Source organism: Carcharhinus amblyrhynchos, chromosome 8, assembly GCF_965287045.1.
Source record: "Carcharhinus amblyrhynchos chromosome 8, sCarAmb.v2.hapA, whole genome shotgun sequence".
Classification (NCBI taxonomy): Eukaryota; Metazoa; Chordata; class Chondrichthyes; order Carcharhiniformes; family Carcharhinidae; genus Carcharhinus; species Carcharhinus amblyrhynchos.
This window is the reverse complement of record NC_137331.1, coordinates 10,589,111-10,616,406: the sequence shown is the minus strand read 5'-3', so window position 1 is coordinate 10,616,406 and position 27,296 is coordinate 10,589,111. Positions and strand designations below refer to the sequence as shown.

Below are 27,296 nucleotides of genomic sequence, written 5' to 3'. Positions count from 1 at the left end.
ATTTAACACTCACCATGAATGGACTTCAGTTTGGATTTTTTTGCAAAACTTACAACACTTTCAGGTTTAAATCCTCCTAAATCTAACACTTGATACAGAAGCTCTTAATTCCTCAAAGGCCACAAAAATGTATCTTTAATCTGCCATCTTAAGTTTCATATTTTACACACTCAAACTGGCAGGCACAAAAGCAGTTTGAGATGGATTGTTCGAGGTGAAAGTAGTGATGCAAGGTTTCAAATATATTCATGAATTGTTTAATATAGTGCAAATGTTTTGCTGGAAAAATAACACTATAATCTGAGATTTATATATAAGTCTGTTGTGTGTGTGCGTGTATAATATGTTATATAATATATATATATATATAATATACACGCACACGTGGGTTTTTGTGGCCTAAAGCAGTGAGAAATTTTGCATAACGAATGGATAGCAGACTAATTCAAGTTTGTATTTTATTATGAAGACTGTCCTACTTGGGCTATGTTTTTTCCTTTTGCTTTTGAATTTTGTTCCTTTGTCAACTTGCTTTTTTTCCCCTCTCACCTTTCAAATGCTGTCAGCTGCACTGTTGCACTGTTACTCTTTTCTACCTTGGACTAAAAAGTCCCCTGAGCAGAGCTGTGTAGTTTTCTTTTCATATGCATTTTTGAAAGGGTGTTCTTTAATTTATTGCGTGTATGTGTAACTTGTTCAGTGCTGTCTTTTCATAAAGAATTCCAAACTCACTAGAATGAAATTCCAGGTTTGAAGCAACTGTACTTAACCTGCACTCTAATATCTTGTCCTGAGCAATAACTAATTTTTGTTTTGCCTGTGTTATTGTAAACATAAAGGAAATTAAGATTCAGGGTGGTGGGTATGATGGCAACTTGATGGTTTTGGTACTGGACTAGCATCCAGGTCATGGTTTCAGACTCCAACATAGGTAATTGTGAAACTGAACTCAACTAAGCTGGCAGCAAAAAAATGATCGCTGGCTAACCATTAAGTCCAGTTTGTTCACCAGAGGCCTTCAGGGAAGGAACCTTTCCTGCTCGTGACTGGTTTCAAATAGTATGGTCAAGTCTTGATGTTCTCCAGGTAACTAGGAATGGGTACTGTCTAGGTTTCCAGAACCAATAGTAAATACAAGTTTTCACTTAACTTCCTGTCATTACTGATTTGCAAGAGGTAGCTTTTTAAAGCCTAGGAACACGTTTCTAGCTTATCCTAGCTAACATGCCTGGGAACCTAAACAATGTATATTAAATTGAGAGCGATTTCATTAGTGTGAGAACTTTATAGGGTATGATGGATTTTCAAAACTTGGAACAGGACTTCAAAAATAGCTGGTTAAAGGGGATATGCTTGAACAGAAGAAAATAATAACTTTCCTTAAATAACTTGCCTTTTTTCAGAACTTGATTTTTCCTTTCAACTTGCAGAACTTTGAAGTCTCTGGTCTTGCAAGTTGGCTTCACAAAACTGAGGGATCACTTCAGAGCTCCCCAGGTCCAGGAAGTGCCAGACCAGCATTTGCTGATGCAGGGTGTCTGATTATGTTAGTAAGATTTGACTACTTACCCTTTGATGTTTTTGGCCACAGATTTGCTGAAAGTGAAAGCTGATGGCACCATGAGGAAAAGAGCACATGTGTGCCCTGTCCACATGCCCCATAATAGGGTATCTCCTTAACCAGTGAGATTTACGGATCTTGAAATAAACCAGGAAGGACTGAAAGTAGGAGTGAATTCAGCCCTTCAAATTCACTCTAAATCAGGTACAAAAAGGAAAAATAAAGCCAGAGAAAAAGAATTGGATTTGGGTTGAGGAGACATGGTGGAAGAGAAACTAAGAAACTTGCCATTTTTGAAATTGCTCTGAAAAAATACAAACCTGAAAGAATGAAATTGCACTCTTGTAATACTTGATTTTTAGTGTCAGAGGGATTGATTGACACAAAGGGTAGTTTTTGCAATGACCAGATTTAACTTACATGGGGAGTTTTATGGGGAAATGCAGCATGTTCCATTTTAAAAAAGATTGGGGAGGTCAAGGGCAGGGTGCTATTTTTGCAGATCATCAGCAGTGTGGCGTAATTTGTAGGGGCACTTGATAGTCTTCCAAAGTTTTGTACTGTTTGCCTATAAATGCTGCCAAGCACCATCAGCTTGCTGTTTCTTTGCCAGCAAGTTTTGGCTCAGTGGTCCAAATCTTGCTGGAGTGGAATATTTTGTTCCCTTTTAGGGCTAGCACGGTTGAGTGTCATTGCATTAACAATGTCATTTCAATAAAAAAGTACCTACACAGTAAAGTATGACCAGTAATTTTTGTGGCAAGTTAAATAGTAAATTAATGTGAAAATGCAGCAAACTCATGATTGGGCGGGTGAGGCAAATTGAGTGGTGTTACATGGGGATTTACAACCCATGGATATCTTTTGGCAGCTGAACTTGCTGGCGGACTTGTGCATTAATGATGATGCATTAATACATCCATTAATGCATGTTGGATTAATATGAACTCAGCATTATTTTTATGGCAAGATTTGGCCCAATGTGTTCGGCAAGGAGCATGATTTTATGTGGGTGGGCAATTCTGGCAATCTCACAGGCCAGCTTTAATGGCTGCTTGAAATGAAATTGCTTTGGCGTGCTTCATTTAATTGATGTCCTGGAGTCAGATACATGAAGATCTCTATGTAGCAGGAATATTTAATTTTCCAAAAATGTCAAATTTAGGATGGGTTTAATCATTTTTCCACAGTTTTAAAGTAAATTGAATTAAAATACTTTCATAGTCACCCTTCCTTTTTAAGCTGCATTATCTTACCTTTCAATTTTGATTTAGAAAGAAGATGCAATGAAAACAAATGAGAATCCACACAAAGCACTTCACACCATTAATTGAAAGTGCATTTCTTAAAATATTTTTGTGCCATTTTTATAATCTAGCAGTAATCTAGTTGTAATTTATTTTGGAGCTGAAAATGAATGCAACATTTGACCACTGAATACATAAACAGAATCATCTTTAGTTCAGGTTTCTCAATCTGGGATTGCATGTGTCTTTTGTTAATTTAAAGCTGAAAAGAAAATAAGGTGCTAATATAAATTTCTTCATTCAAAAGCCTCCTTTGTTGACAGATAATGGATCATCTTTGTTGCACATGGATCCGACGGAGTGTATTGAGGGAAAAACAGGAAGGTACCAAAGGAAAGAGAGAGAACAACAATTAACTCTATCCCTAACCACCTGTAGTTCACAACTTCTAAAAACAAATTGGGCCAAACTCTATAATGGCTTACCTTTACTTGAAAAATTGCTCTGTATAATGCTGTATAATGTTTACTTTTAGATTTTCTTTGTCAGTGATCTCCAGTGGTAGCTATTTTCCCTTTGTCAGACGGTTGAGAGTTCCACTCCGACTCCAGGACTTGTGCCCATTATCAGGATTTGAAATGGGAGTGCTACATTTTCTGAGGTGCCACTTGTACTACACAGGTGGATATTAAAGCTTCCATGGTACTGCTTAGTGAAGGGGCAGGGTCTCCCATCCTAGCTAGTAATCATCCTTCAATGCTACAAAAATAAAGCTGATTTATAGGCTATTAAATCATTTTTGTAGTCTATAAATCTTGCTGTGTGCCTAATTGGCAGTCATTTTTCCATATATGATAGTGTGGTAATTGAAAAATAATTCTCAGGTTTTGAAGTGATTTTAATTTTGGGAATGTAATGAAATGTTATGTAAATATAATTATATTCTTTTTACTCACCTAAACTTTCAGAGTAGCCCAACTTATTGATTTATATTTGAAGTTTTGAATTTTGTAGCACGTAAGATGAAGGAAGTGCTGCAGAGCTGATGATTTTTCTTGTTTGACTTCTAGATTAGATCCAAAATATAGAGTCGATGCTTTGTTTTGATAATTTTCCATGATCCCAATTTTAGAACATATTTTTCCTAGTAGTTTGAGCAACATTGCAATTTTGTGATAAACTATATATAATTTGTGTTGTGAAACTGGGCTGAAGAAATGTCCAAATCACTTAAAATTGGACAAGTGGAACTAACTTCCAACTTGAGTCCTGATGGTGAAAGGCAACATGCTATTCCGAGGACAGTATTGACCTTTTTTATAAATTGAGAAACTTGTCTCAAACTATTATTCAATTTTTGAGTGATTCATACTGCCTAGTTTCTGTTGATCACTGTAATTTAGCTCAATCTGTAACAATGCCAGTAGATCCATATCAATTCACTACAGTTCTGCATTGAAGTGAAATTACATTTTTCCTTTCTGAACAAGAAAGTCATATTTCTATTTAATTTGAGTTGCACTTTATAGATCTACACATTCTGTTTTGCACAAATATCAAATTTAACTGTATAATCCAAATCTGTAGAAATTGAGGAAAACAACTTGCATGGCTTAACTAGGAGTTATGTTTATAATATCTATCCTGTGGTGTGCAAGAGAAATAAAGTAGTTGTTCTGTAATAAATGGTACTAAAGTCATATCATCTAGAAGCTAAACTACCAAATAGTGTTTTCATTACTTCTTAAGGTTCCTTTATATGTTTGAACTAAGATCCTGTGATTGAAATTAAGATAATGCAGCAAGACCATTGCAAACATGTTACTAAATGTATTCTTCATAGTGCATTATTTTTGTTAATACATGCTTTGTTTGAATTTTCCCCTTTTGCTTAGCTGATTCATTTTTCTGATTATACAGCAGACAGGCAATTTGACCTGTTAATTAGGCTGTCCATGACAATTTATTATTTGCATATGGAAGTTTGTTCAATTATCAATTATGATTTACTCCCTCTCATGGATAAATGCACAATTCGCTTGTATTTATTGGGGAGTGTTTCTTCCTGCTGTTATAAAAAAATTGAAATTCTAATATTTTCTCTCTTTTAAATTACTGCAGTGCTCTCCTTGGCCAGATAATGCATACGTAAACAGCAGTCCTTCTACCACTCCAGCATTTACTCCTGGACAAGTCAGTACTTACAGTGTTCCTGACAGGTACAGTGATGTCGATACAATTTGTGTTTGCATTAAAACTTGGTTAATTTAAACATTTGTCCTGATTGTTTAATGCTTAAGTCAAAAATCTTATTCAGGACTTGGGTACTACAGATTTATAGTAGTAAGATGCGTGAAGTTGGAACTGCAACTCATAAATGCTGTTGTTTTGCAGTAACTCCTCTTCACCAAATCATCAAGGAGAAGGGACAACACAGTTTGTAGTGGAGGTATGTGTCTCCCCACAGCAGTAAAGCTAGAGGATTACTTCTGGTGGGCAATGCACAGTTTACCTTTATCAGAAAGTAATATTATTAATCTTTGGCTATGGGAACTACATGCAATCCTGTTTTGAGGCTTTAAACTACTCAGCTCTGCATAGCATGGAATAGATTTACTCTTTGAAACTGAGATCTTTTAAAATAAACTGAGTTATAATTGACAACTGCTTCCTTGTCTGTCTTGCCATGCTCTTGCCTGGTGCGATTACGGTATTGCTCAATATCCTGCAAAATACCATTGATCTGAATATAAAAATGTTGACATTTAGAAGTATTCAACTGTTGACATAAATTAAGTATTGCTTCACTTAAGGGTATAACAGCAGTAGATTTTTAAAAGTTTATTCTGAAACAGTAGGAATTAAGATATTTCAGTGTTCTGCAAATAATCAGTATTTCAATTTCTCGTTTTCACAGGCATTCTAAATAAAATTAATGTGGGTGTTCCTTTATCCTTGTTCCCCAGTTAGACATTGGGAACGATTTTTGCACGTGTGTTGTTGTTCTTGTTGGCATGCAGGGCAGTGCCCCTTGGCATAGATTGGCACTGCTAAGCTGCCCTGGGGGCATTGCCAGGGAAGGGCCCTTTGGGGAGCCCCGTGTGAGGTTGTTTATGTGTGTTGGGAAGAGTTGGTGCCTGTGATTGGTGATTAGTATCCCCAAGACCCCAGTGGTGTTTGGGGGAGGGGGGCTGCGGGGAAGAGGGAGAAAGAGTGCTCCAACACACTTTTTTTTTGTCAGAAGTTCTGGTCTGAAAACTTGGCTGTGGATCTGGAGAGATGCATGGTGGTTTTCAGTCAAAGTTGACACTGGCAATTTATAGGAAAATTTCACCCGTTATATCGGTTTAACAAACACACCCACATAAAATAAAATGATTGGTAACTGGCACCACCTTCTGAAAGACTGGTACATAGTTCAAAAGATTGATTTTAAAGTATAAAATTGATGTAAAAGTATGGTGCACAGGATTGGTTAACTCAAATGCTTAAGAGTGTGGTGTTTAATAGTACCAAAATCACGGGTTTAGTCCCTGTACAGGTGGGTTAGTTCTTAGAGTTTGCCTTTTTTGCTTGCCCATTGTGTTATCATGGCATCATTGAGCCACGGTGAGCAATCCTTGGATTGCCCACTACATAGAGGGAGGATACCCATCATCTCAGACCTGGAGGAGACAAATTTTCGATTAACATGATTTCCCTGTTTTCAATTTTCTTAAACCTGAATTTCAGTGGTTGGTTTTCTTGTCTAGTCTTTTTGTTACTACTACAAATTATTCAGTAAGGTTGTTGAAATGTTACCTGCTCTTTTGAAATCCGTGCTGACTATCTGTCTATTTTTGGATTTGAAATGTTTTTCTCTCACAGCTTTGAATAAAGATTCCATTATTTTTCCTATTATTGATGTACGGTTAATTGATTTTTAGTTCTGTAGTGAACCAGCTAGAATCATAGAAACAACATAGAAGAAAGCTAGTTGATCCATAGCCTCTGTGCAGTTGGCAAGAGTAACTCACCATGCCCCCCTTTTCCCCATCAACCTGCAGAGTTTTTGCTCTCCAAATAATTATCTAGTTTTTTAAAAATCTGCCTCCATCACACTTTCAGGCAGTGCATGCCAGATTTCCACCCCTCACAGCGTAATAAAATTTTGTACTCATTTAACTGTTTGTTTTGACAATCACCTTGAGTTGGTATCCTCTGATTTTTTTTTTTGATTCTTGCATCAATGGGAACAGTTTCTGCCTCTGTCCATGTCACTCATGATTTTGAATAGCTCTATCCTCTCTACCCAACTTATCCATTTAACTGAAGACATTCATCCCTATTGTGAATTATTTTTGCATTCTCTCCAATGTTTTCGTATCCTTTCTAAAGGGTTACTGACGTGAGGGATGAGGTGGATTGAGTTATTATTACAGTTCCCTCCTTTCAGCCTGTGACAGTGATAGATTTAATTTGTTTCCCAAGTATCCTCCTTTTTGAAATGGGCTGTGGAGTGTTTCCCAAACCCCAGTTTAAGGTCTGATGTTAAAAATAACCCCACAGCAGCTTCTTTGAGGTGAAACAGAACTAGGAATTATTAACACATTCAAAACCTGAAGCATGGATTGTGACACACTTCACATTCATGAGCATGCAATGAAGAAAGAGAAGTAAGTTACAAATTGCAGGTTACTTAAAAAAAAATCTGAGATATTGGCATTAATCCATATAAGTAAGTCAATGTCTGAAAGATTATTTCCAGTATCTTTGGCAGAATTCCTGATTTTTGTCCTAGGAGCTCGGTTGAGTCAGTTGAAGTTGCAGCAATGTATTATATTCTGGGAAATAGTTCACACGAGGTGAAATTCAGGATTCTTTCTGACTTTGAGAAAGATGAAAGTCAGAGTTGAGCTGTTAGCCTGGAGTCTGTTTTCCTCTTCTGAGAGAATAAGCTGCAACTGAAGGCAGAATTCAAAAGTGTATCATTGAAGCAGTTCAGACAGCTCAAGTATCAGTCATGTGGCAAGGTGCTTTCAAGTCAAGCCGTTCAATTAACAATAGACTTTAAGGACTTTCATTAAAATCCTTTGTATTTCGAACAGATAACTGTGGAAGCATTAACACAGTATTGGAGATGATGAGTCCCAATAGCTTTGCCTTTGTCCAGAGCAGGCTGGTGCAGAGGTCTCGCCTACTAGTCCTTTGCATTGTCTTGGCCAGAATGTTCATACAAGTCGCATTAGCCCAGCAATTGTCAATTTTAAAAAATAATTTAAACATCTGGATATGGAAGAGAAAGTGGTGGCAGTGTGGTAAAGTCATAGAATTAGTATTAGAGAATCAGGATAAAGCTCTGGGAACCCAGGTTGGGATCCCATCGTGGTAGATGGTGAAATTTGAATTCAATAAAAATCTAGGATTTAAGAAGTCTAATGATTACCATGAAAGCATTTTGTACAATTAATGCCCTTTAGGGAACACAGAAAAAAAAACAGAACACAGACTTTCAGTTGCCATCATTGTGCAAAGAACAGGCAGATTGTTGGTGCAAAGACATCATGTGCAGGAATTCTGGTAAAAAGGGTCACATTGAACTTGCTTGATGGAAAAAGATCTCTTTAGTATTTTTGAAATGTTAATGTCTTCCACCATGAAGACTTACAAGTATTTATGTATCTCCTCTGCCATTTCCTGGTTTCCCATTTCCCCAGCCTCATTCTTTAAGGGGCCTATGTCATTTTTGGCCTGTCTCTTTTTTATATATTTAAAGAAGCTGTTACTGTATTTTATATTGTTTGCTAATTTGCCATTATAGTTTAACTTCTCACTTTTATTTTTTATGGTCATTGTTTGTTGGTTTTTAAAACTCACCCTATTTCTGGCTTACCGCTAATCTTTGCCACGTTGTTTTTGCTTTCAGTTTAATACTATCCTTAACTTCTTTGGTTAACCATGGTTGATTTATCCCCTTCCTAGAATCCTCCTTCCTTACTGAGATGAATTTTTGTTGTGAGCCATGAATATTTTCATAAATGTCTGCCATTGCTAATCACACATCTTCTCTGTTAAACTCCTTTCCCAGTCAATCCATCCAACTCTGCCGTCACTCCTTTGTAATCTTTTTTAAGTTTAGCACAGTTGTTTCTGACCCCAGTCTCTCTCATTCAAACAGAATTCTAAATTTTATCAAGTTACGATCACTGTTTGCTGAGGGATCTTTTTTTCCGAGATTGTTCATTAAACCTGCCTCGTTGCACATTACCAGATCCGAAATAGCCAGACCTCTGGTTGGACCTGCAGTATGTCCAAGAAAATTGTCCTGAATACATTGAGTTGTACTTCTGTTAGTTTGATTTTCCCAATCCAGGTGAATATTAAAGTTTTCAATGATTAATGTATTGCCTTTTTTACATGCCCTCATTATTTCCTGATTTATTCTCTGTCTTGGAGTATAGCAACTGTTTCTGCCTTAAAGTATAGCTTCTGTTACGAGGTCTATAGACTATTTCCACCAATGTCTTTGTTCCCTTGTTATTTCTTACCTTCACCCATATGGATCTTCTGATCCAAGACCATTTCTTGCTATTGTACTTATTCTTTGCACTAACAAAAACTACTGCTTTCTGCCTGTCTGTACGAAAAGTCACATACCCTTGAGTAATTTTCATCTTTGGTCTCCTTGTAACCTGATCTCTGTAATGACTATACTGTCATGCTCTTTAACCTCAATTTGTGCTGTTAATTCATTTGTTTTGTGCTGAATACGTTCATTTAAGAGCCATTAATTTTGCCTTTTCGTACCCCCGCTCCCCCCATCCACCCTATTTGCTGCTACATTTTGATATTCTCTGTCCATTTCTGTCACACTCTGGGTATTGTTACCTAAATAGCTGCCTTGTAATGCTGCAATATCTTATTGTTTTGTGAGCCTAAGTGTCCCTTACCAGGATCATTCTTTCTCTCAGTTAAAACCCCCTCTACCCCTCTAGTAATGTAGTTTGCAAAAAAAACTGTTCTTAACATGGTTCAGATGTAGGCCATCCCAAAGGTACAGCCCCCGTTTTTCGCAGTGCCAAAGTACTACCTTTCAGGACTTGGACATGGGAGCAGAGATTACAAAGTTTGAGGCTTTGCTTGTTAGTTTCCTTTCTTGCTGCCTACATTTTGCCACCTGGATCACTCTTTTGTCTATGATGTTGGCATCGATAGGGGCATCTGTCTACTCAACAGACTTCTCCCACCATCGTAAACAGCCAACATAATTAAGACCTCCTTCCGTTGGGAAAATGATACAAAATCTCAGGTTATGTCAGTCTCAGGTCAGCTCAACCGACTCAGAATCATAGAACCTTACAGTGCAGGAAAAGACCCTTTGGCCCATCAAGTCTGCACCGAATACAATCCCACCCAGGCCCTACCCCAATATCCCTACATATTATATACACCCACTAATCTCTCTAACCTACGTATCCCTGGACACTAAGGGGCAATTTCTTAGCATGGCCAATCAACCTAACCCATACGTCTTTGGATTGTGGGAGGAAACCGGAGTACCTGGTAGAAACCCACGCAGACACGAGGAGAACGTGCAAACTCCACACAGACAGTGTCCTGAGCCGGGAATCCAACCCAGGACCCTGGAGCTGTGAAGCAGCAGTGCTAACCACTGTGCTACCATGCTGCCCCTCAAGAACAGTTTCTTTCCTGCTGCCATCAGACTTTTAGAACACAGAACATTACAGCGCAGAACAGGCCCTTCGGCCCACGATGTTGCGCCGACCAGTTAAAAAACAATGACCCTCTAACCTAAACCAATCCCTTTTCGTCCATAAACCTATCCATGGATCTCTTAAACGCCCCCAAACTAGGCGCATTTACAACCGCAGCAGGCAGGGCATTCCAATCCCTCACCACCCTCTGGGTAAAGAACCTACCCCTGACATCCGTCCTATAACTACCCCCCCTTAATTTAAAGCCATGCCCCCTCGTACTAGCTTTCTCCATCCGAGGAAAAAGGCTATCACTGTCCACCCTATCTAAACCTCTAATCATCTTATATGTTTCAATAAGATCCCCTCTTAGCCGCCTTCTTTCCAGCGAAAACAATCCCAAATCCCTCAGTCTCTCCTCATAGGACCTCCCCTCCATACCAGGCAACATCCTGGTAAACCTCCTCTGCACCCTCTCCAAAGCTTCCACATCCTTCCTGTAATGTGGGGACCAGAACTGCACACAGTACTCCAAGTGCGGCCGCACCAGAGTTGTGTACAGTTGCAACATGACGCTGCGACTCCTAAATTCAATCCCCCTACCAATAAACGCCAAAATGGACCTTCCTCATACTAAGTTGATCTTTCTCTACACCCTAGCTATGATTGTAACACTACATTCTGCACTTTCTCCTTTCCTTCCCTATGAATGGTATGCTTTGTATAGTGTGCAATAAATAATAGTTTTCATAAATCAAATAAAACTACCATTGCAGCTCAGTGACATCCTTGTCCTTAGCACCAAAAGGCAACATAACAGCCTGGATTCATGACTGTGGCAGCAGGAAAGCCTGTCTGTAGAATTCCCTATGATGGCTGTTTTTTCCAGTCTTACTCCTGCCCACTAACCCTGCAACCGGGCCTGGTGTGTTGTTGTGAATGTGGCCCTTACTGCACTCTGGGATCCCCAGATAAGCCTTCACTCCCACCAGTATTGAGAATGAGATGCTGGTCGGAGAGGATAATGCACTCGGGTCTCCTGCATTACCTAACTATTGTCCTACTTGACTGTCTGGAGACCACCCAGTTCCCTTTTGTCTGCATACTCTTGAAGTACAGGATGACCACCTCTATAAAAATACTATCAACAGAGCTCAAAACCTCATGGATGTGCATCAGCTGCTTCTCAAGGTCCAAAACCTGGAGCTCGAGTTATAGTAGTTTACAACACTGCCTGTGCATATTTTGTCTAGGAGATGAGAAGTGTCTTGGAGTACTCACATGGAACAGGATGTACACTGCATAGGTCTGTGCTGCTCTGCCTTGCCTCTATTTATTGACTGTTAAACTTATCACTTAAATAAGTAAAGACTCATCAATGTTCTGTTTCCCCTATGCTGCCCTATTATGTAGGAGAATGCTTTACTTAACTTTTGTTATTTAAAACCTGAAATTATAATTTGAAATTTAAGATTTCTTTAGTTTTTATTCTTCTATTTAATTTTAGCTTTGTCCCCTAGATCTGATTGATTAATTGAGCACAAATTTTAATTATATGAAAAATTGTTAAATCGGCTTTAGCTTTTATGCTAATGAATTGAAGAAGCCTTTCTTTATAGTTAATGAATTTAGTTTAAATTAAAACATTTGTCTGTTATTTCACTCTTTGTTTCTCCACTCTGTCTGCTGACTGGAACATCACCCTGATGTCACTTATTGATATTTTTTCCCCTGTATTTGATTTGGCTATTGACACCTTTTTTTTTTGAATCCCAGCTCTGCCCCTGCTCCTTTATCTCATGGCATACTCTGATCTCTTGACATTCTTTATGAATAACCACTGGTTCCTCTATGACTGGCGAAGTGAGATATGGTCTGATGCCTAGCAATTCCAATTAAATAATGTGTGTGTGAAGGCTCTTCAGTATGGCGATCAGGAAATAATTATGCAGAAGTTTATCTTGGGGGTTAATTGGAGCAATAGAGTTTCTGATGTGTTAGATTGAAGTAGATTTAAGGGGCTCAATATGGGTACTATATACTTCCTCGCATGTTTCCCTTTCGTTTAGAAATAAACACTTGGCTGCACTTGTTCCTTAAATTAAAAAAGACACTTGAGTAGTATGTCGGAATTTAGCTGTTACATATTGAGTCTTCATGTTCAGCCATTCCACAGTTGTGGTTTAAGCCTTATAAAATTTCTCACTGTTTCAAAATCATTTATTAACCTTTTCTTCACTCCTGTACCCACCCAGGTGTATTGTGTTTTATTAGTCTAGTAATCCAGATGCTAACATGAATAATCATGTTAGCATCTGGATTACTAGACTAATAATAAAGACTAATAATAATAACAAAGACAAGTGGAAAAGCAAATTGTGCAGAGGGTGTGGAAAGTCTGCAGAGGGATCTAGATAGGCTGAGCGAGTGGGCGAGGACCTGGCAGATGAGTACAGTGTTAGCAAATGTGAGGTTATTCACTTTGGCAGGAATAATAGTAGGAGGGATTACTATTTAAAGGGCGAAAAGCTGCAGCATGCTACGGTGTAGAGGGACCTGGGGGTTCTTGTGCATGAGTCGCAAAAACCCAGTCTGCAGGTGCAGCAGATGATCAGGAAGGCAAATGGGATGCTGGCCTTTACAGCGAGGGGGATAGAATATAAAAGCAGGGAGATCTTGCTGCAACTGTACAGGGCACTGGTGAGGCCGCAGCTGCAGTTTTGGTCGCTGCACTTGCAGCCTTGGAAGGAGTGCAGAGGAGGTTCACTAGGCTGATACCGGAGATGAGGGGGTTGGACTATGAAGAGAGGCTGAATAGACTGGGTTTGTACTCGTTGGAGTTTAGAAGGATGAGGGGGGATCTTATAGGGACGTATAAGATAATGAAGGGGATGGATAGGTAGAGGTAGAGAGATTCTTCCCGCTCAGAAAGGACAGCAGGACTAGAGATAATGGGGAGGGGGGGGCAGTTTAGAACAGAGTTGAGGAGGAACTTCTTCACTCAAAGGGTGGTGAATCTCTGGAATTCTCTGCCCGTTGAAGTGGTGGAGGCTACCTCACTAAATATATTTAAGGCACGGATAGATAGGTTTTTGGTAGGCAAGGGAATTGAGGGTTATGGGGAGAAAGTGGAACTGAGCCACTTCAGATCAGCCATGATCTTATTGAATGGCGGGGCAGGCTCGAAGGGCTAGATGGCTTACTCCTGCTCCTGTTTCTTATGTTCTTATCTCTACAACAGACTTCACACCTCACTGTGGCAGTTGGATAATATGAATTCCAATTTACTGAAAAACAAATTGGTGAACTAAAATGCTAACATCAGTTAAAGTGACCCAAAAGTTGTCTGATTGTTGCAAAAATCTTGACTAAATTTTAACAATCTGTTGTCCTGACCCAGACCGGTCTATATATGGCTCCAGACCCATAGCAATGTGGTTGATCCTTAACTGCCCTCTGAAATGGCCCAGCAGACACTCAGTTGTATCAAACTACTTAGGGATTTTCACAGTAACTTCATTGCATGTTAATGTAAGCCTACTTGTGACACTAAGAGAACGAAGTAAAAATAAACTACTAAGAATAAAATTGGACCGGCAATCCAGCATTGCCCTAGGACAGGAAGCAGCAAAGGCACGTGCTGTAAAGTCTTCCTCATGAACATCTGGGTATGTACCAAAATAGAAAGAGCGGTCCCACAGACTGGTCAAGTAAAATCCTGACATGGTCACAATCAGCATACCTTACGGCCAATGATTTAGAGCCAACCGTTGCCATTCCTGGAGATGTCCTGTGTCACCTACAAGACAGACTCCCTGTCTAGAGGTGACAGGCAGTACAGTAGTATACAGTCAGGTAAGACTGTCTTTGGGAGGACTTTGGGAGTCCTCCAAATTCAATACCAGAAACCATCTGCTATTCATCACTTACCATCCTCCCTCATTTAATGAATCAGTGCACCTCCATATTAAACACCACTTGGGAGAAGCACTGAGGGTAGCAAGGACACAGATTGTACTCTAAATGGGAATTTAGAGTCATAGAGGTTTATAGCATGGAAACAGGCCCTTCGGCCCAACTTGTCCATGCTGCCCTTATTTTTTTTTGAAACCCCTAAGCTAATCCCAATTGCCTGCATTTGACCCATATCCCTCTATACCCATTGTACCCCTGTAACTATCTAAATGCTTTTTAAAAGATAAAATTGTACCCGCCCCTACTACCACCTCTGGCAGCTTGTTCCAGACACTCACCACCCTCTGTGTGAAAAAATTGCCCCTCTGGACACTTGTATCTCCCTCTCACCTTAACCTATGCCCTCTAGTTTTAGACTCCCCTATCTTGGAAAAAGATGTTGACTATCTACCTTGTCTATGCCCCTCATTATTTTGTAAGCCTCTATAAGGTCACCCCTCAGCCTCCTACGCTGCAGAGAAAAAAGTCCCAGTCTATTCAGCCTCTCCTTTTTATTCAATCCATCAAGCCCTGATAGCATCCTAGTAAATTTTTTCTGCAGTCTCTCTAGTCTAATAATATCCTTTCTATAATAGGGTGACCAGATTTGCACACAGTATTCCAAGTATGGTCATACCAATGTCTTGTACAATTTCAACAAGATGTCCCAACTCCTGTACTCAATGTTCTGACCGATGAAACTAAGCACGTCAAATGCCTTCTTCACCACTCTGTCCACCTGTGACTCCACTTTCAATGATGATTATCAATTGTGGTTTAGTCATATCACTATTGATCAAGCTGACTGGATCCTCAAAGACATATCTGCCAGACAAGACCTTCAGCTAGTAGAGAGATAAGAGCGAGAAATCTACTTGACTTCATTGTCACTAGTGTACCCATCAGAGATGCATCTGTGCATAACAGTATTAGTAGGAGTGAAAGCAGTGCACTGTCCTTGGGGAGACAAAGTCCCAACTTCACACTAAGGATATCCTCCATCATTATGTTTGGCACTATAATCATATTAAATTATATCAACTCATAACATTACTAGCAGCTCAAAACTGGGTATCGATAAGGTGCTGCGGGCCTTCAGCAGCTGAAATGTATTCAAGCACAATCTCACCTCCTGGCCCAGCATATTTCTCACTCTGCCATTATAATTAAGATAGGGAACCAACTCCCTTTCAATGAGGAGTGTGCAAAGAATGGCACCAGGCATATCTTTAGAAAAAAGAGGTGCTAACCTGGTGACGCTGCAAAACAGGACAAAATGCATGCTTAACATCAGAAGCAGCGTGCTATAGACAGAACGAAACAATCCCGCAACCAGCTGATCAGATCTACCTCTGTATTCCTGCCACATCCAATTGTGAATGATGACGGACAATTAAGCAACTAATAGGAGAGGTGGCTGAAAATCACCATCCTCAATGGAAGGGGAGCTTAGCGCATCTGTACAAATGCAAGACTTATGGATTTGCAGCCATCTTCAATCATAAGTGCCAAATGGATGATCCATCTCTGCCTCTTCCTGAGGTTCCATAATCATAGATGCGAGTCTTTATCAAGTTACGGCTAAGGGCACCAGAAACACCAAAGGCTATGGGCTCTGACAACATCCTGGTGGCAGTACTGAAGACTTGTGCAAAAGCTGTTTCAGTCTGGCTACATCACTAGCATCTAACTGACAATGTGGAAAATTGCCTACATGTATCCTGACCACAAATTCAATCCCCATTATCACCCCATTAGTCAGCTCTCAATCATCAGGAAAGTGATGGAAGTTATTGATGACAGTGCTATCAAGTAATGCTAAATCAGTAATAAGAGCAACTCTGCGCTAATCTTCATACATCTTGATCCAAAAGTGAACAAGAGAATTGTGCTCCAGAGGTGAGGTGAGATGAGAGTGACCTTGACCCAAGGCTGCATTTTACTGAGTGTGGCATTAAGGTGCCTTTGCAAATTGAAGTAAGTGAAAATCAAGAAAACCTTCCACTGGTTGGAGTCATACCTGTCTGGGAGGCCTAATGTTTCAGCCACAGGACAATTTGGGACTTCCTCAGGGTAGTGTCTTTGGCCAAACCATATTCCGCTATAGCATCAATAACCTTCCTTGCTATACATGGTGTTTATCATTTGCAACAACATTCAGACGTGGATTGATACGTGGCAAGTCACATTTCTGTCATACAAACGTTAGGCAGTGACTTATCTCTAGAAAAGTGAACCGTCTCCCCTTGATATTCATTGGCATTACAATTCTTGACTCCCCCCCCACCCCATAGGTTATCATTAACCAGAAAGTTGACTGGCCCAGCCATGTAAATACTGTGGCTATAAGAAGTGGAGATGCTAGCATTGGACTGGGGTAAACAAAACAATAAGTCTCACAACACCAATTTAAAGTCCAACTCCTTTGTCAGGTACCTAACGAAGGAGCAGTGCTCTGAAGGCTAGTGGCTTTTGCTACCAAATAAACCTTTTGGACTTTAACCTGGTGTTGTGAGACTTCTTGCTATGATAGGGCAGAAGCTTGGAATTTTGTGGTAACTCAGCTGACTCAAAGGACTGTCCACCATCTATAAGGCACAAGTTGGGTGCATGGTGAAATACGCACTACTTGCCTTGATCACAGCTCCAACAACACTCCACAGTAAAGTAGTATACTTGATTGACACCCCATCCACCACCCTAAGCATTCACTAAATAGCCACACTTCATCCTGATTCTGAATTATATTGCTGTTCCTTCGCTGTTGCTCAGCCAAAATCCTGAAATTGCCTCCTTAACAGCACTATGGGTGTACCTGCACTACATGAAGTGTAGCTCAAGAAGGCACACCACTAGTTTCCCAAGCGTATTTGGCAAATGTTGGCCTTACACACATATCCTAAATTAAATTTTAAAAATTGTACTGGAATGAATAGCATGTTCTAAATCTGAATTAAGCCTGCTGGCATTAATTTTCTGATCCCTGTTGCTTTCCAGATTGTTAACCTGTATGCATATTATATCTTGCAACATTTATATTTTGTATATTTCTAACTTTGTTGTGCTCTGCTCCTTAATCGGATAATTTTGTAAAACTATGAATCTGAGCTTTTGTGCATTAAGTTATTGCTGTTTAACATTATATGAATTTTATATTATTCTGGTGTGCATCAGTAACACCTTCAGCTGGTTACATCATCAGAATGTTTAGAGTTTTGTACGGTTAAATTCCCATTTGAAATGAGGAGAATTAGAGGAATGCTTCTTAAAATTCAATCACTAGGAGACAGTGTTGTAAATGCTGACCCTCCAAATGGAAATAGTGGAAATAGCCACCAGTTTAGTTTACTGTCGCTGGGCAAGTACTGAGCTGAGACAGCAATGGTGCCTTGTAACAGCCCTTAAAAGTTTCAACAGGTAACATTTATTAAAAGTTAAAATATCAGAAAATTCTCAACAAATAGCACCCAATATATTCTTAAATAAGAAAGGGATATTTTTAAAATATTAAAATGTTCTCTAAAGCAGAAGTAATTTGTTACAGAAATTGTCCATGTGGTGCTACAGGATTATTGGAGCCTTGACTGTAAATTTTAATAAATTTGTCACCCTTTATACATTACTTTTCCCCCTTCTCCAGCAACTATGCCCAACAGCTACAATACAGGAGGCCCAGCAATGGTTGCACAAGAATAGATTCTCGACCTATGCGAGATTGTTTTCAAACTTCTCAGGTACTGATTGCTCTTCCTTTCTGTACATTGCCAATATAAAATGACAGCAGGTAGTGGAATTAAATTGTTGAATAGGATTTTGAATTTTCATCTTTAACAATGATGCTTTGGAAAAGCTGAATGGACATTCTTCCTGCCAGAAAGAGAGGGGGCAGGAACTTGTGGATTAAAAAAGCTGCCTGAATTCTCTTAGTTGGCTGTGTTGTGGAGAGCAGTTTGCCTGACTGTTCTCACCAACCCTATCACCAAAATCAGTGAAAAGCAGCCAAAAAGTATAGTATTATTACTTTGCACGGACACACTATACAGTGTGTGGCACTAAGGCATTTGAGGAAAGAATAGAGAATAAATTGGCAAGCATGTTCTGACTTATAATATCCAAGAAGCTACAAATTATTCATGTACAAGTCAATCATTCAAGTTTATGCTAGTTTATTCTTGTGTATATTTAGTGTTTAAATCAACTCCCAACTATTGGCCAAAAGATCCAAACTCATATTTACCACCCTCTAGTCACTTAAGTCAAATTTGTCCTAGTGAAAACCTACTCATTTGAAAGCAGATGTTCAGCTCCTCATGTCTGCACAGAGTAATTGAAATGTACATTGTGACAGCCTTTTGCTGGTTTTGATAGCAGGATTGGTGGGAACAGTCTCTGACCTGGCAACTCTGCAATCAGCTGATGTACTGCTGTAAACCAGTTAGTTGGTGGGACAATGGGAGAGGGTGGATTTCAACCGTTCAAAGATATTATCCATGTATAAGTTGACCCCTTTTGGTTAAAAATTTGTTCTCAGAAACTCAACTTTTAAACTAACAGTGGTACCTTAGGTTGTGCCAGCTCTCCTTCTGTTGGTCAAATGGTTCTTTTTGTTTTTGTTCTTGATGAAAGCTTCATAATTATTTAGTATCTATAATTGATGATTTCACAGGTTCTGATTTACTAAAGTTGACACGAGATGATCTTGTCCAGATCTGTGGCTCAGCTGATGGGATTAGATTGTTCAATGCACTTAAAGCAAGGTAACATTTCAGAAGCCAAATAAAATGGCTCATTTGTACTTCATTTAAATCACAGCTATCAAACTCAATTTACATGGTGGGCCTGACCTTACATCCCAGTACTTGGACAGGGTCATGTTCAGCAAAAGTTATTTGGAAACACTGGGGTAGAAATTAGTATGAATTTTCCCAATTTTTTGGGGCACAAACCGTGTACATTAATAGCAGTCCCTGGAAATTTGGTCCTGTACCTGACATGTACCTGTTCATGGCCCTTGCCATGTTGGCCATCTATGTTTTTAGCTATACTTGGCAGGCTATCTGAAAGGAGCAGTAGATTAATTTAAATCTAAAGAAAATCCTGCACATGTTTCAGGGCCCTTTTGAAACATGCTGAAAAATTAGATGGAGTATGCATCATACAGGCTGAGTGTTTCTCTGGTTCTACAACGGTCATTAAAGGAATGCTGTGGAAAGAATTCTTTAAGCACTGACATCTGTGGAGTATAGGGAAGGAAGAATATTCTTTCCTTTTCCACAGTGATCCCTGGCAAACTTTGCCACCACCTGCATTTCACTTCTGCTTTATTGGAGCTTTGCATGCACAGTGAGAATTCTCAGTCTGTGTACCTTGTTTTTGATTTGCCGACCAGTAAAAACAATCTTTCTTGTTAGCCACAATAATATCCTCACGTTTTACACACCTCTTTACTAGCGACTTCCCCCTTGGTACTACTCCTACTAACTGTATGTTTGATGCTGCTCTTTCCTCTGCAGGAAATATTGATCCCCATGCTCAAGCACATTTCTGATTCCACACTCCTCCAGGCTTCAGTTCCAACCTTCATTCTCTATTCTCCCAATCACCCAGCTCTCTGCCTCCTATTAGTCTTCCTCTCTTTTTCAATCTGCTGAGTTCTAAACACCCTGCTCTGTTTCTCTCTCCCCTCCACTAGTTTCTATTTACAGTCATCACTAAGTGTCCACCATGCCATAGAGTGGGAGGGGCACTTATGTGGCATGAATTTTAAAAGGCGCTGGGAGAGGGGAATTCTCGGCACAGTAGCAGAAAGTGGCCTGTTGTTGCCAGTGGGATTTCCCATTGAATCTATCCCTCACTGCCAGAAAATCCACAGTGGGGGTTTGTCATTAATGAGACCAGAAGATCCTGCTGGCGAGAAAAGGCAGAAAATCCTGTCTTATTTTTTGGGCTGTTTCAAGTTCTGCCTGGGCAATTCAGAATCCGTAAACCAGGCATACTGAGGACTGAATGAAGCAGTGCAACGGGTTGTATATATGTCTACTAACATAATTAGCTTAAATTGTGCAGTATTTAGCTTAGGAGGTTATATAGCTTCCTGGCTACTACCGAAGAAGTAGTTTGTGTGTTCACATTAAAAGAGCTGCTGACTATAGCTAACAGTGTTCCGAAGTAAAATATTTAGAAATAACTGAAATTTGCTCTTCTAGAGCATGTATGATGCCAATTGTAATGATTGATGAGTATGTTTTGAAACAGTTAATTTTTAATTAGTTGCTGGGAAGTACCGAATTTGAAGCTTGCTATAAAAGAGGCATGCTGTCAAAGCTGTCTGCATTGCACTCATTAGGATATCAAACGGAACATCAATTTATACTGCATGAGAAGAAGGTGCTGATGGATTGGCAAGTGGATCTAATTATTAGTGCGGAGCAGCACTGGGGAATGCTGTCTTTCGGATGCCGTGAAACTCGGACACCATCTGCCAGCTTTAGTGAATGGCACTGTTTTGATGAAGAGCAGGGTGTTATTCCCAGTGTCTTGGACAATATTTACCCCTCAATCAACGAAGCAGATTTGGACAGTGTCATATTTGTATTCTCTCTCGACAGATGCTGTCAAGCTGTTGAATATTTTCCCATTTTTATAAACAGGTCTATCTGGCCATTATCACCTTTGCTGTTTGTGAATTTGCATTGCCCAAAATGCTGTTTTTTCTATATTACAACAGTGACTATATTTCAGAAACTATTTAATTGCCCGTGAAGTACCTTGAAGTCTGGTAGTCATGAAAGCACTATAAATTTAAGGGTTTCTTTTCCACTGTTTCTTTCAACTTTGATCATGATCCTGTGAACCTTCTTTAATTGTTAACTGACATTGCCCCACTGAGTCGTCTTGGTCCTGACATCCTGTCCATCATCTACACAATGCTTTTTGAGTTTACCTCTCTTTGTGACTTATATATTTGCTCATGTGCACAGTAAATACCTCTTACTAGTTTCACATTTAGACCTTCACTTACACTATAATAACCCTAAATAGTTTTTCTGCAATGGAAATTTACATTAAACTTCTAGAATGAAAAGTATTAGAAGTTTTTTTTTAAACTGTGATTCAGCTTTAAAGTAATTTTGAATTATCAGGAATAGATAATATTGACGTTCTGGTAAAACTGCTTCCAATTTGTGCCAAATGCTTTTCTGCACAGCACTTTACTTTTAAAAAGGACACGTCTGTCCGAGAATTGTTCACTGTTTCCATAGCGAGATGGGCTCTTCTAACGCTTCTCTTGCACTGAGACAGGATACAAGAAAAGGCTCAGCATTTGATGGGCTGGAGGCGAGATGCGGAGTACTAATCTCTTGCATCTTTCCTTGTTTTATCAAAACTGCAGCGTCAGTGCTCTTCTAACTCTGTTCAAAAATCATTGCACTGTTTCCGATTTCAACTTCTTTTTCCAGGATCTAAAAATAATGGCGTTCTCTAGCATCCTTGGTTTTTTAAATTCCTCTAAATCCCTGTGCTTTTACAACTGGTTTTCTACCTCTTGGTTGTTACTTCCTGATCTACATATCTTTTTACTTTAATCTTGATGTCCCTTTCCTTTAATTCTTTTAATCCAAGCGAGTAGCTATGATGAAACATTTGTAACATTGAATCTCTCCACCCACTTTGTGGTAATAGTGAGAGCAATACTTTGATTCCGTCAGCCTGCTCAGTCTAAATTGCAGCAGTCGTGTTATGAATGAAGAACCATGGAGTTTCCACTTTGCAGAAAGAGGCCATTTGGCCCATTGAGTCTGCACCAACCATCCTAAAGAGCATTCCATCCAGACCTCCTCCTCCTCCCTATCTCTGTAACCTCATGCATTTACTATGGCTAATCCACCTAACTTGCCCATCTTTGGACACTAAGGGGCAAAATGAACTTTATGGATTCTACACACCATCTCCATGGTTAAAAAGAAAAATAAAAGGATAGTTTGGTTGTGGTTGTGTCTCCCCTAATATTTGGACGTTAAACAAAGGTGTAGGCTACAGAATTTGTATGACCTGATAGAAATTAGCTTCATCCTTTTTTTTAATGATATTCCTCAGACCAGTCTTTGAAAATAAGATGTCAAGCCACTGTCATTACCAGTAATGTATCACCTTGTCATTTTAAAGAGAACTGATTTGCCATGTCTTGGCATAACATCCTGCCTGGTGACTTAAGGCTAATAACATCTTATTGTCTAATACAGATCTGTTAGACCGAGGTTAACTATCTATGTTTGCCAAGAATCACAGCATGCAAGAAGTATTTCACAACTGGCTAACTTGCAAGATAATGAAAATGGAGAGGGAGACAGTCGTGCAATATATGGTAAGTATTCTTGTGTAGCTTTGCTGGAATGTTCTTTAAAAATGATTACTTAGACAAGTTCCATTTCTCTTAGTGTAGATCTGTGCATGTAGTGGACTTAACATTGTTCATAGCAAATGGGGAATTGATTGCCACTTAAGGAGCCCATTTCCAATTTCCAGGTTTAAAATCTTGTTAATAGCTTTGAATAGATTCACTTAGTTCAGTGCTACAGCTACTCATAGATACGCTAATTTTCATGCAAGAGTGAAGCAGGTTCACCTAGTCTACTTATCTAACCTCTCACATTATCTTGATATATTTCTACAGATGTGAATTTTCTTTACTTGTCTAGTTCTGTTTTGAATCCTGTTATTATTTCTTGTTCTCCAGGCTTTTGGGTAACATAAAAGTTATGTTTTTATTGATTTATTTAAAAATTGCACAAAAAAGGTTGGGTTTTCAAATACAAGAACTGCAGTAAAGCTGCTTGTATTCTCACTCTTAATCGGTTGTCACTACAAATTGATTCAAATCTGTGACTTAGAAACTAGAGGCAGGAATAGGCCATTTGGTCCTTTGAGCCTGCTCCGCCATTAATCTTGATCATGGCTGATCGTCAAATTCAATATCCAGATCCCCCTTCCTCCCATATCTCTTGATCCCTTTAGTCTCAAGAGCTATATCTAATTTCTTCTTGAAATCGGACAATGTTTTGGCCTCAACTACATTCCGCACATTCACCTCACTCGGGGTGAAGAAATTTCTCCACCTCAGCTCTAAAAGGTTTACCCCTTATCCTCAAACTATGACCCCTAGTTCTGAACTCCCCCACCATTGAGAACATTCTTTCTAAATCTACTCAGTCTAACCCTGTTAGAATTTTATAAGTTTCTGAGATTCTCTCCCCTCGCTAGTCTAAACTCCAGTGAATATAATCCTAATCAATTTAGACCCTCCTTATGTGCCATCCCAGGAATCAGCTTGGTAAATGTTTGTTGTACTCCCTCTACAGCAAGGACATCTTTCCTCAGGTAAGGACATCAAAACTGCACACAATACTCCAGGTGTTGCCTCACCAACACCCTATACAGTTGCAGCAAAACATCCCTATCTCTATACTCAAATCCTTTAGCTATGAAGGCCAACATACCATTTGCTTTCTTTATTGCCTGCAGTACCTGTGTGCTTGCTTTCAGCGACTGATGCACAAGGACTCCAGTGTCTCGTTGAGTATCCACCTCTCTATTTACACCCACTTAAGTAATAATCTGTCTTCCTATTATTGCTACCGAAGTGGATAACCTCACATTTTATCCACATTATACTGCATTTGCCATGCAAATGTCCACACACTCAGCCTGTCCAATTCAAGCTAAAGCATCTCTGCGTCGTCCTCGCAGCTCACCCTCCCACCTAAGTTTGTATCATTTGCAAATTTGAAGATAATATCAGTTTCCTCTTCCAAATCATTAATGTATAACGTGAACAGTTGAACCCTAGCACAGATCCCTGCGGAACCCCATTAGTCACTAACTGCCAAGCAGAAAAAGACCCATTTATGCCAATTCTTTGCTTCCTATCTACTAACCATATTTCTATCCATCTCAAAACATTACCTGTAATCCCATGTGCTTTAACCTAACATTGTAGTCTATTATGCGAGACCTTGTTGAAAGCCTTCTGGAATTCTAAATAAACCACGTGCACTGGTTCTCCTCAGTCAACTCTATTAGCGACATCCTCAGAAAAATTCCAGTAGATTCATCAAGCACCATTTCCCTTTTGTAAATTCGTGCTGACTCTGTCTGATTTTACCTCTGCCTTCCAAATGCCAAGTTATGAAATCCTTGATAATGGACTCTAGCAACTTCCCCAGTACCGACGTTAGGCTCACAGGTTTATAGTTCCCTGTTTTCTCCCCACCTCCCTTTTTCAATAGCAGGCTTACGTTAGCTACACTCCAATCTGTAGGAACTATTCCAGAGTCCAAACAATTTTGGGAAATAACCACCAGTGGATCTACGATTTCCAGGGCCACTCCCTTAAATACTCTGGGATGAAGATTATCAGGATCTGGAGATCCTGATAATCTTCAATCCCATCAGTTTCCCCAAAACTTGGAGATCTTGGTTACATCTCTCAATTTTTGGTGGGCACTTAAAACATGTAGGTCACCAACGATGTTTTTGTCAGAGCCAATGAGTGTGTCAGTTTTCTTTTTAAAAAAAATAGACTCTATCATGTAAACAGGCAGCATTTTTTGTGTGACAGGATTCCCCAGATTACAGTACATTGTCTGTATTTGTGAAGGGTGAGAAATCTCTGCCGTTTGTTGGAGTACAGATTTTTTGATCATGGATTTCTACCTTTTAATTTTTTTTCTCTTTGGCCTTTTTTTTAATCTGCCTCCAATCTGACTTGATTTCTGTGATTGGGAGAAGCAGAGGCTGTGCCCTGGTACCTTTTGCTTCCATGTGCAGCCTGCAGAATGCCTCATTGTGCTGAGCTGATTTCCTACTGCTGCTGCTGCTGAGGGAATTGATAGCCCAACATTTGGATCATGCAGCTCAATCTGAGGTCCCATTGGAATGATTTGGCCAGACTAGACTCAACTGCAGGTCACTGCGGCCATGGCCTCAACCAGATCCTTCCCTCAGCAGCAGTTGCTATGTTTTGGGGTGGGGATGATGAGGCCCTGCTGGAGAGATGGGGATTTAGGGGTTGAGGATTGCTCCTTGTATCTGAGGCCTGATAATTGGGCCCTGATAGTTGCACCCTGACAGCTGCTTTCATAGAATTCCTAGAGTGCAGAAGGAGGCTATTAAGCTCAGTAAATCTTTTGCGATTCTCTGACAGAGCATCTTACCAGTTCTAACCTCCAACCCTATCCCTGTAACTCTGCATATTCACCATTGCTAATCCACCTAACCTGCAGATCTTTGGAATGGGAGGAAACCAGAGCACCAGGAGGAAACCTGTGCAGAAATTGACTCTAATTTCTAAAATATTTTTATTATTTACTATTATCATTGTTGCTTTTCCAGTCCAGCTTCCCCATATCTGGGCAAGGTGGAAAAATCTAAGTTGGGGGAAGGGAGAGGAGGAGGAGTTGGGGTGGGTGGGAGGGTATGAATAAATGAGTGACTGAGTAAAGAAAGAGTATATACGTTTGCGGGGGGGGGGGGGGGGGGGGGCGATGGGGGTGGTGTGGGAGGGCATCAGTCAGTGGGTGTGAGCAGAGTGGAGTTTGGAGGGAGGGCATGAGTGAGTGTGTGGGGGTGGTGGATTGGGAAGAGGTGTTTGTTATACAGGATGAGAGTAGCTGGTTAATGTGTGTGTGGGTGGAGAGTGAGGGGCTTCATTGAATTCTGTATCACTGGGGAATATGGAGAATTTGGCTGAAACCTACAGGAGTACATATTAACATATTTACGAAGTATTTTAAAGGACAGATTTTCATATTTACATGATGTGTTATATTGGTCTACAATACACAACAACTTCAATAGTAACATCAAATGTTGTTACACTCCATTTCTGTTTAGTTTTTGCTGGCATATGGTTAATTTTCAGAAGTTTTAAAAATATTTATTCATGGGATATGTGCATCGCTGGCAAGGCCAACCTCTTGCCCATCTCTAATTTCCCTTGGGTTTTGATTTATTATTGTCACATGTTTTAACATACAGTGAAAATTGTTTCATGTGTGCTATACAGATAAAACATGCCGTTCATAGAGAAGGAAACAAGAGTGCAGAATGTAGTGTTACAGTCATAGCTAGGATGTAGAGAAAAATCAACTTGATGCAAGGTAAATCCATTCAAAAGTCTAAAAGCAGCAGGGAAGAAGCTGTTTCTGAGTTGGTTGGTACGTCACTTCAGACTTTTGTATCTTTCTCCCACAGAAGAAGGTGGAAGAAAGTATGTCTGGGGTGCTTGGGGCCCTTGATTATGCTGGCTGCTTTACCAAGGAAGTGTACACAGAGTCACTGGATGGGGGGCTGGTTTGCTTGATGGATTGGGCTACATTCACGACTGTTTGTAGTTCCTTGTAGTCTTGGACAGAGCAGGAGCCATACCAAGCTGTGATACAACCAAAAAGAATGCTTTCTATGGTGCATTTGTAAACATTGGTGAAAGTCGTAGCTGACATGCCAAATTTCCTTAGTCTTCTGAGAAAGTAGAGGCATTGATGGGTTTTCTTAACTATAGTGTCGCCATGGCGGGACCAGGACAGGTTGGTGATCTGGGCATCTAAAAACTTGAAGCTCTCAACCCTTTCTGCTTCATCCCCATTGATGTAGGCAGGGGCATGTTCTCCTTTACGCTTCCTGAAGTCAATGGCAACCTCCTTTGTTTTGTTGACATTGAGGGAGAGATTATTGTTGCTGCACCAATTCACCAGATTCTCTATCTCGTTCTGTACCCTGTTTCGTTATTGTTTGAGATCTGACCCATTTCGGGAAGGTGATAGTGAAGTAAAATAGTTTGCA

General features: G+C 39.8%; 1 protein-coding gene across 2 annotated transcripts in view; it reads left to right on the top strand.

Annotated features, from left to right (window-relative positions):
• The window catches only part of LOC145346441 (upstream-binding protein 1-like), an 87,737-nt gene that overhangs the window by 46,133 nt on the left and 14,308 nt on the right, over positions 1–27,296 (top strand). For both annotated transcript variants that reach the window (XM_080193676.1, XM_080193677.1), the window contains 5 exons: positions 4,930–5,027; positions 5,203–5,257; positions 18,097–18,190; positions 19,123–19,213; positions 22,700–22,821. In XM_080193676.1, coding sequence (XP_080049802.1) covers positions 4,930–5,027; positions 5,203–5,257; positions 18,097–18,190; positions 19,123–19,213; positions 22,700–22,821 — 460 coding nt within the window. The remainder of the gene's footprint in view (positions 1–4,929; positions 5,028–5,202; positions 5,258–18,096; positions 18,191–19,122; positions 19,214–22,699; positions 22,822–27,296) is intronic.